Here is a 15233-nt window from a genome sequence, read left to right on the forward strand (position 1 = left end):
TATGTTTATCCATAAACTACGTAAACAGTGGACTACAATTAATAAAAAATTAATATTACTCTCATGACTGTTTGCAGAGGGCTTGTAAATTGACCTTCAGCCTTGAAAAATGGGCTCCTGACTATAGAGAGATCTGTCCCTTAGCACTCAATGGGCAACCTTATATTGACCCAAAATGTAAAAAAAGGTAGCGAGGGAACCCTTGTCTCGTGCAAAAGACGCATCAGAGCGAGATGGTTTGCCACTGCGTGAAGAGAGGGACCAGTGTGCCGAGATGAGTGGCATGGGAAGATAAATCAGTTCCTCCTCTTCCACCTTGCGCTCACAAGGGGAACTTGTTCACTAACGACTTGAATTACTCCTGCAGAATGGGCAAACAGCTCCATACAAGGGCCTTTTTAGTCCTTCCGGAGGACTCAGAGCTAGTGTTTCCATCTCACTCCCCACCTCGAACTCTCTCTCTCTCTCTCTCTCGCTCGTACTTCCGCGTCTCCTCTGCTACTCTGCCGAAGTCGTCTGACCTCCGTCTTTCCTACTCACGTGGCGCTAATTGTGGGAAAACATTCACCTCTCCCTTACGCGTACCTCTCAAAAGTCTTCTTAAGGGTAAATCTTCTCGCTCACTACCCATAAACCGTTCGAATTAACATCTGGGTCACTAAGTTGAGGGAGTACGAGGAGTTTGAGTTGAAATGCTAATCAGCGTAGTTTGAGGAATAAAATATTTACCGACGAAGAGTTTCTTTTTCTTCACTTGGAGGTTTTGGTGGAGGGAACAGGGAACGATGCTCGACTTTGCGATGTGAAGTAGTGGAATGTTTATTAATTCCAAAGGGAGACAAAGTAACAAATCCTTTAATTTGATTAAGTGGAGAGCGGTAGCACCTTTGACTTTATCTTTTATAACTTGAAATTACTTTAATGAAACGGTATTTAAAGTTTAATGGATCATAGACGAAAGACATATCACATTGCCTACTTTTTCGAAGGGGCAAAAAATGGCGAAGGTTATAATTCAATTAAAATAAATTAAGGTTTTCATTATATTATTTATAATTTTTGTATTTTCCTTTTATTGGTCTATTACATGCATTTAATCCGTTCATGTTCGTAGGCTAGAAAATTAAATGCAATTAATTGGATTGACACTTGATAATAGCGTTGTCTTCAACAATTATTGTTCCATGGAATGGTGTCTTGATAAAAATATTGTTGTAATACCCACTAATGCTCTTATGTTTCAATATAAATCATGTTGGAGCTTTTCAAGAGCATGCGATGAGATCATACAAAATTTCATAATGCCTGTACGTGATTTCAGATTGTTTCTGGCGTGATTGAGAAAGATTTCATGGCGCTTTAATGAATTGACCAGTAATATCTCGGCCAGTAGTCCGGAATATATTTCCCTTTGCAGTGTAAATAAGAAATTCTACTTTTTTTTCGCCAGTACTTATAGGAATAATGAAACTAATTAGAATTGGATAATATATGTTGGAAAGGGAGCAGAGGAAAAAACGCTATTTATTGTTTCAAATACATGCATTTATGGTGATCTAAATAAAATTTAATATTGAAGATAGTCGTCAATGCGAAAAATATTTAAGTCCTCCGTAATCCTGAGTATTTCAACAATCGCGTCGTATTTCTCTACAAAAGTACTGTTTTTAGACTTTTAACTTTGGTTTACATATATTTGATAGGTTTTCAAGAAATTAGTTATGCACAAATATTTGTATTCCTGCACATTTATAATATTTTTATTCATTTCCGTCGGAACATGAATCTATCAAGCTATATTGTTAAATATGCAGCCATTACGAGGGATATTTATTGGCATAGGACTCTATTCTACTAACGAGGATACGAAGTAATACCAAATTTTGTCCAGGCCATTTTTATAGTCGATAAACAAATGGAACCTCTATACAGTAAATGAAATTGCGCGTTTGGGGTAAGGAAATGACGATAGCCAGCTAAATATAGTTTCCCCAGGAGATCATCTAGATTGATGATAATTTTAGCATTATTTTCTATGCATCTCAGTACCCCGGAGACGTTTCTCTAAAAAAATAATCAAGCATATATAAATTAATAACAAATAAGGTGTACCGTAAGATCTTTACGAATCTTGCGTTTATGTCAACTAACAAGGAAATTAATATGACGTGTTTCCTAAATTGCCCTTTAATTGGCTTGGCCAGATTTACGTTTGATCTGTCTTTTAAAAATTGATATCATTTATTTTTTATTTAGATTTTACTGGAGTTTAAACACGAAGTACGTTACATCAAAGAGTTAAATATCAACTTCATTAGTATTTTTTCTATTTTCCGCAAATACAAATTGAAATACATGTTAAAAGTATGTATTTCAGAAGGGAGCTCACTTTTTCTTTTTTTGACAACTTAAATTTGATGAAATACTTTATAATATCTTTAATGATTCACAACCCAAAAGTTTGAGGATAGTAGCAGTATTAGCAAATAACGACAACCATTTTGGAGGTGGGTTGGGAAACGTCTATTTCTGCTATTTCATAGTTAGCGGGTTTGAATAACCTCTGGGTGAGTTTATTCCACATACAACCGGGATGTTAGCCATTGTCACTGTTGCCATATCTTGGTGAAAGATCCGATGTTAAGGCTTGGCTAGAAGTGACCAGAGTTGGCACAGTGTAAATTAATGAGCAACAATCAATTAACTTTTACATGTTTAAGATAAAGTCTATATATTGTGATATTTTCCAATCATTACCCGAAACTTTTAGCGAAATCACACGTCCGACTGAACCCGTTATCGTATCATGACTGTTGGAAAACCTCGATGATGTCCGGTCGACCGGAACCTATATTGTAACAAAGAGAAGGGGTGTTTGTAAAATTTTACAAATTTACATTACGTATCAAAATTAAAAAAATAATGAGTGTGAATCATTAGGATTAAAATAAGCAGATGTAAGGCATGAGTTTATGTAATGTCTTATATAGGATATAAGAATATATGTTTTCGTGTTGGTTACTGCTTAGAGTAGCCTGGAGTGCCAAGATCAATCAAAAACGTTTCTTGATTTGGTATACAGCTACTAAAAAAACAGGTTCGCCACCATAAATAAAATAACCTAAAGGATGGGCACATACTACACAACGTAGCAACAATACCATACATTTCCTCCTCTTTCTGTTTTTATTATTTGCGTCTTTGCCTCTCCTAAAGAATCAGCTTGAATCCGAAATTAAAGCCAATCTTTTATCACTTTCCCATAAGTACTTCCTCTCTTTGTTTAGCTTAACATGCCTATCATTTTTCTCTCCCTTCCTCTTTTGCTTAACGTGTTCCCCTTCAGTCATCATTATCCCATTGCCAATCAAAATACTATGCAGCCATATTTCCTGCCTCCTTCGGATTTCTCCCGATAACCCACTCTCCAACACTACCGTCTGTTTTCCTTCCTGTTCATTTATTTTTCCATCTTTCTCCCCGACAACATTTCAAAAGCCTCCAATCCACTCCTATCGTATTGGTTCAACGATCATTATTCCGTGCCGCACAAAGCCATGCTCCTAAAAAGTACTAACAGGCCACTTTTAAAAATCATTGATCAACTTCCCTGACATCAAATTCCCTCATCCTTGCGAAGGCTTCTTTGCGTAAAGCAATTCTTCTTCTTATGTGCTTACTACGAAGGTCATCCGGAAAGTAGTACCCGTTCGTGAAATAAAAAGACAAAAGTAAATATTAACAAACATAAAAAATTTTATTTGAAAGAGGATACTTTAAACTACTTCTCAACATAATCTCCAAGCAAATTAAGTCATTTGTCATAACGTGTGACAAGTTTCTGTATTCCTGCTGCATAGTCCTTCGCCGCCAGCTCATTGAGATACGCGAAGGACCCATCTTGCACAAATTTTTGCATAATGCAGATGGTGTTTAACAATTTCATGAACAATTGTTCGAGAAACATTGGGAAAATGCTCACAGATGTCATCAATTGTGACGCGCCGATCGTTCCTCACGAATTCGTCAACTGAGCTCACCAGTTGGTCTGTAATGACAGACGGTCTCTCCGAACGCTCATCGTCGTGTGTGTTCCCCCTCCCCATGTTGAAGTTGCGACACCACCGCCGAACAGACGACTCGTCCATTACATTGTCTCCATACACCTCCTTTAATTGGCGATGAATATCGCATGGGCGAACGTTTCTTGCATTGAGGAATTTAATCATTGCCCTCACTTCACAACTGGCGGCGTTCTCAATTTTTTTAAACATTGTAAACAATCACAGAAACAACACAGGCAATGCTAGCGTCACGCAACTTGGCTCAGAGAAGGCAGACAAGCCACTGAAGCTATCTGACCTCGTCCAGCGGCTACTCGCGTCGTCAGCACTTCATGCGGCACGAACGGGTACTACTTTCCGGATGACCCTCGTACTTTGACCACTTTGATCCAAAATACTTTCGAAAGAGGAAAACTGATCAACCTATTTTAGTTTAATAAATCCTTTTTAAACATTTAACTTAGCTTTTCTCATCGCGAAAACTGCATAAGGTAAATTTCAACCCTAGCAGGTGCAGGAATCTGTTACTTTCCCGCAGTCATATTTTATTCCTAAATCTAGGTCTCATACATTACCATCTGTCTTGTCACTCTCCTCAGCATTCCTATCCCCCATAACTGTTTCCGCCCAGGGACGCCATAAATTATATCCTCTAGTTGATGGTGAATTCTCTTTCTATCGCAATATGGTTACCTGTTGGCATGTAATTCTGAATAATGACGAAGTTCGTTGCGTCAGCTTTCACTATTACTAGTAATATCTTGTCAGTCGCTTTCTATATGCTTACCACGCTCCTTCCTACCTTTTTCGTGCAATATTATTTTTATCCTCGCTGGCTCTCTTCTCTTCCGTTGTACCTGTCATCTCAGTATATTCTTGGTATCCTTTCTCGTTATATCGCTATAAATATAACTTCAGTAATACCAAATATCCTATCATCTCACCTCACATAGCCTTAAAACTTCGATATTTCCTTTTTCTAATTCCCACTTTATGTTATCTAATTTTCCTGCATTCAATATCGTCCTAACATTCCAAGTCACTATTATAACTGTTTTCGTGCGTTTTTTATGTTTTCAATGTTCCTATGTTTACCAAGCATAGAAAATTCAATTGGAACTTTTGCATTTCTGACATCTCTCAAAAAATTCAAATTCCTAAAAATGGACAATTTTTCTACTAGCCTGTTAATGAAATGGTTTTTCAGTCAAAAAATATTGAAGGTCGATACCAGGTCCGTGCAATACAGATTTCCATCAATCCAACGTTTCTTTCGCAGCGTGGATGGTGAACGGCAGTGGGGACCCGGCTGACGGTCCCTCCCCGGAGATCGAGTGCGAGTCCGGCGCCGCAGAGTCCGCACGGAGGTCTGAGGCGTGGCCGGGGACGGCCGCCTGGGCGCAGGGGAGCGAATACGAGGTGATCCCTTTCACCCACTTCTCCCTGAGCCGCCTCCACCCACCGGAGTTGGGCCTGGGCCGCCGCGTGGTGGAGAAGCCACTGGGTTTCCGCCGCAAAGACTTGATCGATGCGGCCCTCGCGGCCCTACGTCTCCTTAACACCTCTCCGTCTCTCCACCACCTCTCCCTTGAAGACTTCCTGGAGGGCGCGTACCGGACGGAGCCGACCTCCGGCACGCACTATGAGCTGTTCTTCCGGGTGGCTCGCGGTCCGTCCCCACCGCCCGTGGCAAGAGTCACTCTGCTGCGACCCTTCGCCCCACTGCGGTCGACGGGGCCGACGGAAGTAAGGCCCCCACGGCCGGTGGTCCATGTCGTCCTTCCACTCCCATCCAAATGTCCACAGTCCGTGTTCGAGGCCTTCATGGACAAGTTCGCTCGCATAGCGATCAGGAACGACCGCAAGGTGACCTTGACGGTGGCGCACTTCGGGGGTGGAGGTGCGGGACTAGCTGCCGCCAGGAGGGTCATGGTCCGGGTTTCACGGGACACTAGGTTCCGGGGCCTCAGGCTGTTGGCCCTGAACACGACCACCTCGAGGGCAGCCGCCCTGCATGCGGCAGTGGAAGCGTGCTGCACGCAGACCAACGGCGGGCATCAGTCACAGCAGGAGAACTCTGTAGCCCACTTAGGTTAGTGTCATTGAATTTCAATTATTCGTATTTCGACATCCGCTCGTTGTCCTGCACGCCACCGCGTAGTTGTATGGCTGGGGATGATTCCATATTAGCCAGAGAGCATACAGTTTAATTGTTTTGTAAATGTTAGTTATCGATGTGTGAATATCTTCATTACTTTAAATAATAAAAATAAATGTCACAATGGCTACACGCAATACGGTATCTGAGAGTAATATCTTTCCATATCCATAAAAGAATAAGTATGGTGAAAAGGTACTAAAAGAATAATTAGATAAAATAATGGCCATACTAGACTGCCTAGAATATTTGTCTTAAACGTGGTCGATAGCAACTATTCTGATCCACATTCTTTTGCACAAAATATGACCTTTTAATTGGTATTGCTCATTGCATTATATTTTTTTATGATTGTGATCACGCGTATAATCCGAAATATTTGCTACCTTTTGAAATTTTATTTATTTATTCAATTATTCACAATTAACTGTGTACATTTTTGAATGTTTTATACTTAATCTATCTCCCATGTTTTAATCTGAAAGGATGATTAAGTGGCTTCATACATGACCATTCTAAGGGCTCTTAAGAGATGCCTATTGTTTCATTTGGGACTTGTTCCTCCCGCCACAGACCTTCTTGGTGGAAACTGGGGTATTTATATAGATTTAGATGTAGAAATGCAGCCTAAAAACTCCGAGGCAGCAATTTTTCAGCAGTGATTGTAATGACCGTAGCAGAAGGAAAATGGAAACCGGCATCCCCTTGGGTGAATTACTTTGAGATGGAAAACACTTAGCGTGATGGCCCTTTAATGTACCTTAAGGAGAGATATTTTTCTTCACACTGGTGTCAATAAGTGGAAGAATAACTCACAACCTGTTCTTAATGGTTTTCGTGGAATTGAGCCCACCATTTCACCCGTTGGGCGTGTTCGAATTGAGGCTTGGATAAGGTTGTTGAGCTGTGGTGTAATGATTATTATCGAGACATGCTCAAGTATTCAATAGTTCCCGCAGTCTTCAAATTATACTATCAAGTGGAGATTAAAAAACTCCTCCACTGAGCTGTGCAAGAGTTATAATTGGTGGATTTTTTAATGCTACCTGACCTTAGCATCATTTCTCTTTGAGTGCGATTGGACCTGGAAATGATGTTTTGTCGATATTTCATGAAAGGTGGTGTATCCCGAAAGTGAATTAAGCCCTTCTCTCTCGCAGATCCCCTTCTGTTCTTGACGGACGTTGACGCTGTGTTCAGCGCCAGATTTTTGGACAGGTGTCGCTGGCACGCCTCACCCGGCCGTAAGGTGTACTACCCGATAGCCTTCGGCCTCTTCAACCCTCGTCTCGTCTACTCGCTGCAAGGGCGGGCCGTACCCCCAGAGGCGGACAGGTTGCTTGTCTCCCGGGACACGGGGTCGTGGAGGGATTCGCTCTTTTCCCTCTCCTGCCAACACAGGTGGGTAAATAACGGCTTTCACCGCGCCTAAGTTGCGCTTACCCTGCCTTCAACCTTCTCCGTCCCCTAGTTGTGGGTCGTTTGGCAACAATCCACGGCACACAGACTATGGCCTCGCGGATTTATTTTGAATACTCGTACATTTCACGGGGTGTTTATATATATATATATATATATATATATATATATATATATATATATATATATATATTTATTTATTTATGTATACTCATTTATATAGAAACAGATATAAGGAAAAGGGATAGGAACACACATAAAGGACGAACAAAATAGAGGTGGGGAAGGCAGAATCGAACGGATCACAAGAGTAAAAATATCTCCTTGACCGGGAGTCGAACACCGGATCCGCCCGGCAAGTGGAAAGATCCGGTGTTCGACTCCTGGTCATATTCTTTCTATATAAATGAGTATTTATTCGCCGTTTGGCGGGATTTCGTGTTTGAATGTGTGTATATATATATATATATATATATATATATATATATACACATATATACATATATATATATACATATATACATATATATATATACACATATATACATATATATATATATAAATATATATATATACATATATACACATATATATATACATATATATGCCGATCCCGGTGGCGGCGGGGTAACGTCCTCGTCTGCTATTCCAAGGGTCGCGGGTTCGATTCCCACCTGGGTGAGTCTTCCTCCACCTAGGGCTTGGATGTTTGTAAATGTGATCATTGTTATCGTTGTTAATAGTTCGATGTAAAGGCCAGAATGTGCTGTTTTCGGACTTATACTGAATAAATAAATAAAATATATATATATATATATATATATATATATATATATATATATATATATATATATATATATATATATATACATATTGGTCGTAATATTTTAGCGCATGTACATTAACCTTCGCATGCAGACACAATGTATACCAATGCACATCATGCAATAATGGATTAAATGGTTGTCTTTAAGTAAAAATATCCGTTTGCTTGGATTCGATTCTGAGGGGAACAATCACGTGAATATGTCCGTAATGGTTTCAATCTTTCTTCTCTTTTATTCCTGGTGCCGAAATTACTCATATGAAGTATTTCCATATTAATTTCCTCAATGTTGTAAGGAAATTGAGGTTCATTTTCCTAGTTTTCTAAAAGTCTTTCTAAATTCTTTCTTTAAATCAAGAATCCTCAACGTAACTCCTTCAATATTTCCATCAAGATTAATTTCTTCTTGCTACAGTTTTTACTAAATCTGTGATGTAACTAGCTTCAAGAATCATCTTGTCCCAGAATTAAAAGTCGGCTGTAATTGGTCGAACGAAAGTTTAATTGAACACTACCTCTAATGTATAGATGGAAATCATCAGCAATGGTGTTGAAAATGTATTGTTATCCCCGTCATACTACCATCGGAGTCATCATAAAAATAAGAATATAGAGATTGAGTGCAGAACCAAAAAATTTAAAGGATCGTTTTTCGCGGGGAATTTAACCAGAAAGCAAACGAATCCGCTAGAGGAAAATATATTTTTTATTTACAAAGAATGTTAACGTAGAATGTAATCACTGTTTTTTCTAATCTTTATTCAATCTTAATAATGGTTAATAGCAGCTCGCTTCGCAATTCGAGGAGAAATATTTTTGCTTTCAGGTGCTTTGTGAGTTTTATGCTGTAATTAACATTACCTTCATTATTTGACATACTTTCATTTTGTGGTTAACTCATATAAAAGGAAAATTTAATTTTGATGTTGCATGCCGGATGTGGAAACTCTCCCTGCGTCACATGCATGCATGCTAGACTTGGTACCCTGTTAATGATAACTACCAGGGTACAATGTATACGCAAATGTGATTTACCAAATTTAGCAACCAGATTTACCTTACTAAGACATTGTATGAAAATATTTTGGTATCATTTCAACATATGGAAGACGAGGATGAACTTTTTATCAACTCGGAACTAAAGTGACTTAGTTTGGGGTGATTGTTCGAGATAATGGATGCAAAGTGAAAAACGTGGGCTTGGTTGCCGAGGAGTGTGAATAGAAGAATGGGAAATTTCTAAGGCAGGTGTTGAGGTGTTGAGTAGATTCGTAGACATCTTTGCCATAGCGACAAGACTCTGTAAATCCGTGGGCATCGGTTATAGAGACGGAAGCAACTCGAAGAGATACAGGAATTTTGCCTCATCCTTGGTAAGGAAGAACATCGCAAAAGTATGCGCGGGTGGGTCTTTCATTACTCATTGAATAATATCAGGGTTAGGAGAGATTGAGTTGGTTTTGTAAGATTAGAAAACGAATGGATAGTGAATCGAATCCACTCACGAGCCCTACTCTTGGTTAAGGCGATTCTTGCGGTGATATGGCAGTGGATTGAAGGAGACATAGAGCAAATTCTTTCGAAGAAAATTGTCAGAATAAGGAAAATGGAAACAAAAACTGAACAATACTACTCTCAAAATATTTTTTTACATCAAGACATAACAAATTCTAGTTTTTTTTAATGAATCCAATTTCAAATGCCTCGGAAAAGCAATTTAAGTAACCATTCAAATGCATTGTGAGTGTCTTTTTAAATTATTGTTTCCCGTTGTCATATCTTTATCGTTATCGTTAGGATTTAATGTAAAAAACGCGTTCTTATTTTAATTACTCTTCTCGAATTTTAACTAAATCAGACTGAATCTTCCTTTATTTTTCCATTTTTATAATTTATATTGCATGCACGTGTAACGCCAAGTACAAGATCTAAATAGATAATTTGAAGTATTTTCTCCAGATTTACCCAAGTTCTAAAACGCACTATTTATACAAATTAATTGTAATAAGAAAAGAAAATGAAAGGTTTGCATTGTGAATGCAGTATGCCTAAATTAATTGATAGCATGCGAACACACTCGTGATACACCTGTAATGTATGCTCCGGAATTTAGTCTCGCCAGAAGAGGCAGACTGGGAATGGGAACACCTGAGCACAACTATGAATTACAGATGTTGGTAATACCGTCTCTCTAGTGCTGTACCTTATGTTGCCTTTGTAGCATGCATACGAGATATTTTGTAAAGAGATAAAATTATTCTATGATGAAAACCCTTGCCTCACCTGTAACCTCTGACTCACATTCTACATTGGAGCATTCACAGCTTTCATTTTCCTGCTCTAAATGCCATCGCCTTTTCACCCAAGTCACATCTCTCTATTTCCTCGTTGTATGGTTAGAAATATGAGAAGGTTGGTTAGCTCTGGCCACCGGCCGTACATGGAATCCCATGCTGAAACCAAAGCGAAAATTTGCCGTTAACGATTTACTAATTTCTGCATGAGTATATCTTTTGTCTCCGTATTCTTTATGTTCCTTTTCGTATCCTATCTCTGAATACCTCTGCTGTATGGTATACTTTTCTCCCCGATGGAATTGTTTTCGTCTAGGATCAAGATATGCCGTATTTGGGTCTTTATGAGCATAACCAGTGACCAATACACCAGTTAAAAAGATATTTGCTAGAAACAAAACTCCATCCCATTAACTGTGTTTAAACAAGTTACTTACCATGCAGTAATGATCCACTGAACTATTTCACTTTGAATTGGGAATAAAATATTTTCTCATACTATTACTAAACGTAGTGGTATCAATTTTGAAGGATAAAGGAAAATACATTTTCAATCCTACACATACCATGAAATGCATATTCCAAAAGTGAGAAATTGAATTCGGTCAATAAAATGTTTATTTTTAAAATATGTGTAGGAAGGGAGTATGCAGAATTAGATAGGTTGGATGCCGGGTTTTTTTGTAAAGAGAGACAAAGGAATTATCGCAGCACTGTTTGGTAGCTTGTGTTCATCCAAAACCAACTATAACACGTAGATTACTAAAAATATTAAAAATATTCTATTTTCTAATCATCATGAATGTGTGGTTATAGATGAAAATTTATCTTTGATTTTATTCATACTTCTTTTCTTCACTAACTACTCATAAATGTAGCCCTCATGAAAATTTTAAATAATTTATTATTTAAATTATATTTTTATTCTTTATATGAAGATGTCCACCCTTTGTACCTCTTACTGGAGAAGGAACTGGGTAAAATATATATTAAATTTAAAATATGGAAATAAATAATTAATTTTCGGGTGCATATTTGTTTCAGTCTTAAATAAAAATTATGGCGGACGCGAACATGCTTCCTAGCTTCGTAGTTGTTTTTTTTTTAATTCACCCCCACTACTGTCATAACTACTCCGCAAAATAGCTTGGCGTGAATTTTATTTCGAAGTCATACTATTAAGCTTTATTTTGACACTACGCTGAATAGTAAATAAAAATTCTTTTCCAAGGAAAAACTAAGCTGAAATTCTCTGTAAAAATAATACTAGAAACGAAATTTCTCAAGCAAAGAAATATTCTCATAATAAGTGGCTTGAATGCGTTGGATGCAACACTTACACGACTACATCCATATATTTGGTTTGAGTTTAACGCAAGTAGATACACTGTAATTATATCCTTCCATTAGAAACGAAGTATGTTGGAGGGTTAGGCGATATTCGCAACCTGTGCATGCCTCAGACTCTTAAGACGTAAGTGGTAGAAGGAAGATTTGAATGGGTAGTGTTAAGAAGAGAAGAGAATAATAAATTAACACCGGAGCTATTCAACGTATATGTTGATGATATGGTTAAATAGGTAAGGAAAGACCTGGAGCTAGGAAGGAAAGTCGATGGTGAATTCACGAAATCAGTAAAGTTGGCTTATGATCAAGGTTTAGTCTGTAAGTCAGTAAAGGGATTGCAAGCACGACTGAGCGAATGGGAAAGTCAGTGTGAAAGGCATTGAATGAGAGTTAAATCAAATTTGTAAATAATCAAAGGTATTCAGGTTTTCAGGAAAGAAGAATAAAAACATGTGTTCGAATTGGAAGGCAAAAGCTTGAGCACGGCTAGCAGTTTACATGTCTTGGCAGTGTTTTGGACCAGAACAGGGAAATTATTACTGAAAATGAGGCCGAATACTTGATATTTATTACCCTGTACATTGCCGAGACATCATTATAATCGGTGGGTACACTAGGCCACCTGCCGCTCCAACCCAGCCCGGTGAGGCATATGTTCTCTTCCCCCATAACTTTTACCCGTAGGTCAACGTGTATTCCTCTTTTGGACCTTAATTTTTACAAGTCCTTATAATATGCTGGCCTTATTTATTTCTCAATTGCCTTGAGTGGGTATTTTCTAGTTTTAAATTTAATTTAACATTATCTTCTGAGGATTTGATGCTAGATTTTTTTTTTGGGCCCTTGGTCTAACTAGATTAGAATTTTAGACAGCAATATCTCACTCTGGAATGCTTCTTGTCTACCATAAAATATATAGTTTTCATTTCCCATTGCTGCCTAATTATTTTAATGCCTTTGTTAAGTTCTGAGCATATTATTTCTCTCTCCACGCCACCACAGGTCCGATTTCCTCCGGGAGAGCGAGGCCGAGGATGGGGGCCCCGCGGAGGACGTCGCCCTCTATCGCCGCCACGTCAAATCGCCGAGGGTCCGAGTTATCCGCTCCACCGACCCGGGTCTGTTTCTTCTGTGGCGTCGTCGTCCCTGTCCCTCAGCGCCTCCAAACGCCACCCCCGCGAACATAGAGCGGGTGAGAGCCTGTCGGAGGGCCAGGGCTCTGACGGAGGGCTCCCACGCGCAGCTGGGCCTCCTCGCCTTTAGGGACGGGGATGCAGACGGAGTGTTGGATGTATCGGCCGCGGAGATTCGGACGGAGCCTCCCCCGCCGCCTTTACCCGTAAGGAAGGAGCCCGCTCCCGCTGCACATGCCGTGGCGGTCCTCCAGGGTCCGGCGGCGCCCTCCGGGGTCGCCGAAAAGGAGGCGGCGGGTGGGGAGGAGGCAGGAAAGGAGGTTGGCGGAGTGGTAGAGATCGGCCCGGAGGTCAAAGGGGGCGCGACCAAGGAGGAGACGAGGAGATGAGAGAGGGGGGAGGAGGTGGGGGAGGCGGAAGAAGGAAGGGCGGTGTTTCGGTGAAAAGAGTCGCCTTCTCCGTCGGCCGAGCCTCTTCCATCAGATGCCACGCCGGTTGAATGAGATTGCTGGTGAGTGTTAAAAGACGCTAGAATATGAAATTGGTGAATAATCCTCCTCGTTGTCTTTAGAAAGCATTGGTTCTGATGTTGATTATAGTTAGAAACATGGGTGTAGCTTGCGGTTTCAAGTGCCAATATTCAATCATGATTCCGTAGAAATGTGCAGTCAGAAATTTCATATCAATCCCCTATGTAAAGTTACACAAGGCGTTTCCCAGGTAAGCGAAAAGATTTTCAATTTTGGGAAATATTTGGCCCTTATTTTTTCGAATATGGGAAAAGAGAAAGTTGGCCTCTGATCTATGTCCAAAGGGCGGCGTATAACTGAAATTAGTCCGGTTACTGACAGAAGGGACTTCTGTTCAAATCCAGGATGATTTCTTGTCACCACCGTATATGAAAAGATAACTTATGCAAAATTTACTTAAATAGCTTTTAACAAGATTAAGAGCAACGTAATGACTGAAAAAATGTGTTTTATCCGTTAAAAAACCTTTATCGCGAGAATTATGAAAAAAATGTGCATGAAGACTAAAGAGCTAGTTCATCACAAGCATAAAATCTTTTACCTTACTGATAGTGCATCACTAATATATAATAATGAGCAGATATAGTTTCCTTAATAACATAGCAATGCCTTTGTAAAATTTGGATCAATAGACTCTAGCTATACATTTTTACAATGAGGATTAACGTGACCGTATAAAAGAATTTTTTTGAAAAAGAATGGGAGCACAAATTTTATATACGTTAAAGTTACTTCATTTAGAAGTTAATAGGACCATCCAAATCTCATTAAAAGTGGGATCTGTCCGGTAATGCCTGGCGAAAGAGAACATTTGACTGTTTCTTACGTAGATCACTACGTCAGTAATGATTCATGACTAAATACAGTCAAATTATCTTTTTGAAACACAAATTTATTATGTTATTAACTCCCTCAAATGGAAACACAAGGTATCCAATCGTAATTTATAGATTTGGTTGAGTTTTTTTAAAGCCACTTCATCTTATTAAATAACAATTACGAAAAAAATATGCAGTTTTAAAGTATGTTTTTCCGATAAGTACGTCAAAAAATGGCGTATTAAATGCTCGTATTGCCGCCCAATTTATTACCTTCGAAATGCGTAAAGAAATGTTTATTTCCGTTGCACTGACTGTTAAAATAAAATAAACGGAGATCCATACTGATTTGTTGACTTCATTTACTCTAGTCTCGAGCGAATGAAGTTTCAGGAGATTTCTCGGAACATGTGTACGACATACGGGGAATTGAAATCGAGGCTAAAAACTAAGAAAAATGAGAAGTCAAATGCATGTTATAAAAAGAACGTATCGTCTGATAGGAATTTGTCGGCATCCTCTTTGCTTTCAATGACAGAAGAAAGAGTAATTAGGCAAATATAGGCCACTTCTGGTACACCAGATGAGTCGTTCGTACGTTCGTTTGATCTAAATTGATTTAAATCTGCCATACTGTTTGATTT

At 39.1% G+C, this 15233-nt stretch overlaps 1 protein-coding gene and 1 long non-coding RNA gene across 2 annotated transcripts in view; both read left to right on the forward strand.

Moving 5' to 3' along the window:
- Positions 1-5348: 5348 nt before the first annotated feature.
- Positions 5349-13630, forward strand: Csgalnact (Chondroitin sulfate N-acetylgalactosaminyltransferase). The gene is made up of 3 exons (XM_071599702.1): positions 5349-6156; positions 7383-7623; positions 13111-13630. The coding sequence occupies exons 1-3, from the start codon at positions 5349-5351 to the stop codon at positions 13628-13630; spliced, it is 1569 nt and encodes a 522-aa protein (XP_071455803.1).
- A 35-nt stretch (positions 13631-13665) lies between these two features.
- Positions 13666-15233, forward strand: part of LOC139701026 (uncharacterized) — a 356189-nt gene continuing 354621 nt past the window's right edge. Inside the window, exon 1 of the long non-coding RNA XR_011703913.1 lies at positions 13666-13752. This is a non-coding gene — a long non-coding RNA (uncharacterized lncRNA). The remainder of the gene's footprint in view (positions 13753-15233) is intronic.

Source organism: Hetaerina americana, unplaced genomic scaffold (genome assembly GCF_022747635.1).
Source record: "Hetaerina americana unplaced genomic scaffold, ioHetAmer1.1.p SCAF_11, whole genome shotgun sequence".
NCBI classification, from domain to species: Eukaryota; Metazoa; Arthropoda; class Insecta; order Odonata; family Calopterygidae; genus Hetaerina; species Hetaerina americana.

Excerpts from the sequence above, each read along its gene's own strand:
- Csgalnact (XM_071599702.1), top strand. The coding sequence starts at position 5,349 with ATGGTGAACGGCAGTGGGGACCCGGCTGACGGTCCCTCCCCGGAGATC. Across the intron at positions 6,157-7,382 it reads GAACTCTGTAGCCCACTTAG|ATCCCCTTCTGTTCTTGACG; the intron begins GTTAGTGTCATT and ends TCTCTCTCGCAG. Across the intron at positions 7,624-13,110 it reads TCCCTCTCCTGCCAACACAG|GTCCGATTTCCTCCGGGAGA; the intron begins GTGGGTAAATAA and ends ACGCCACCACAG.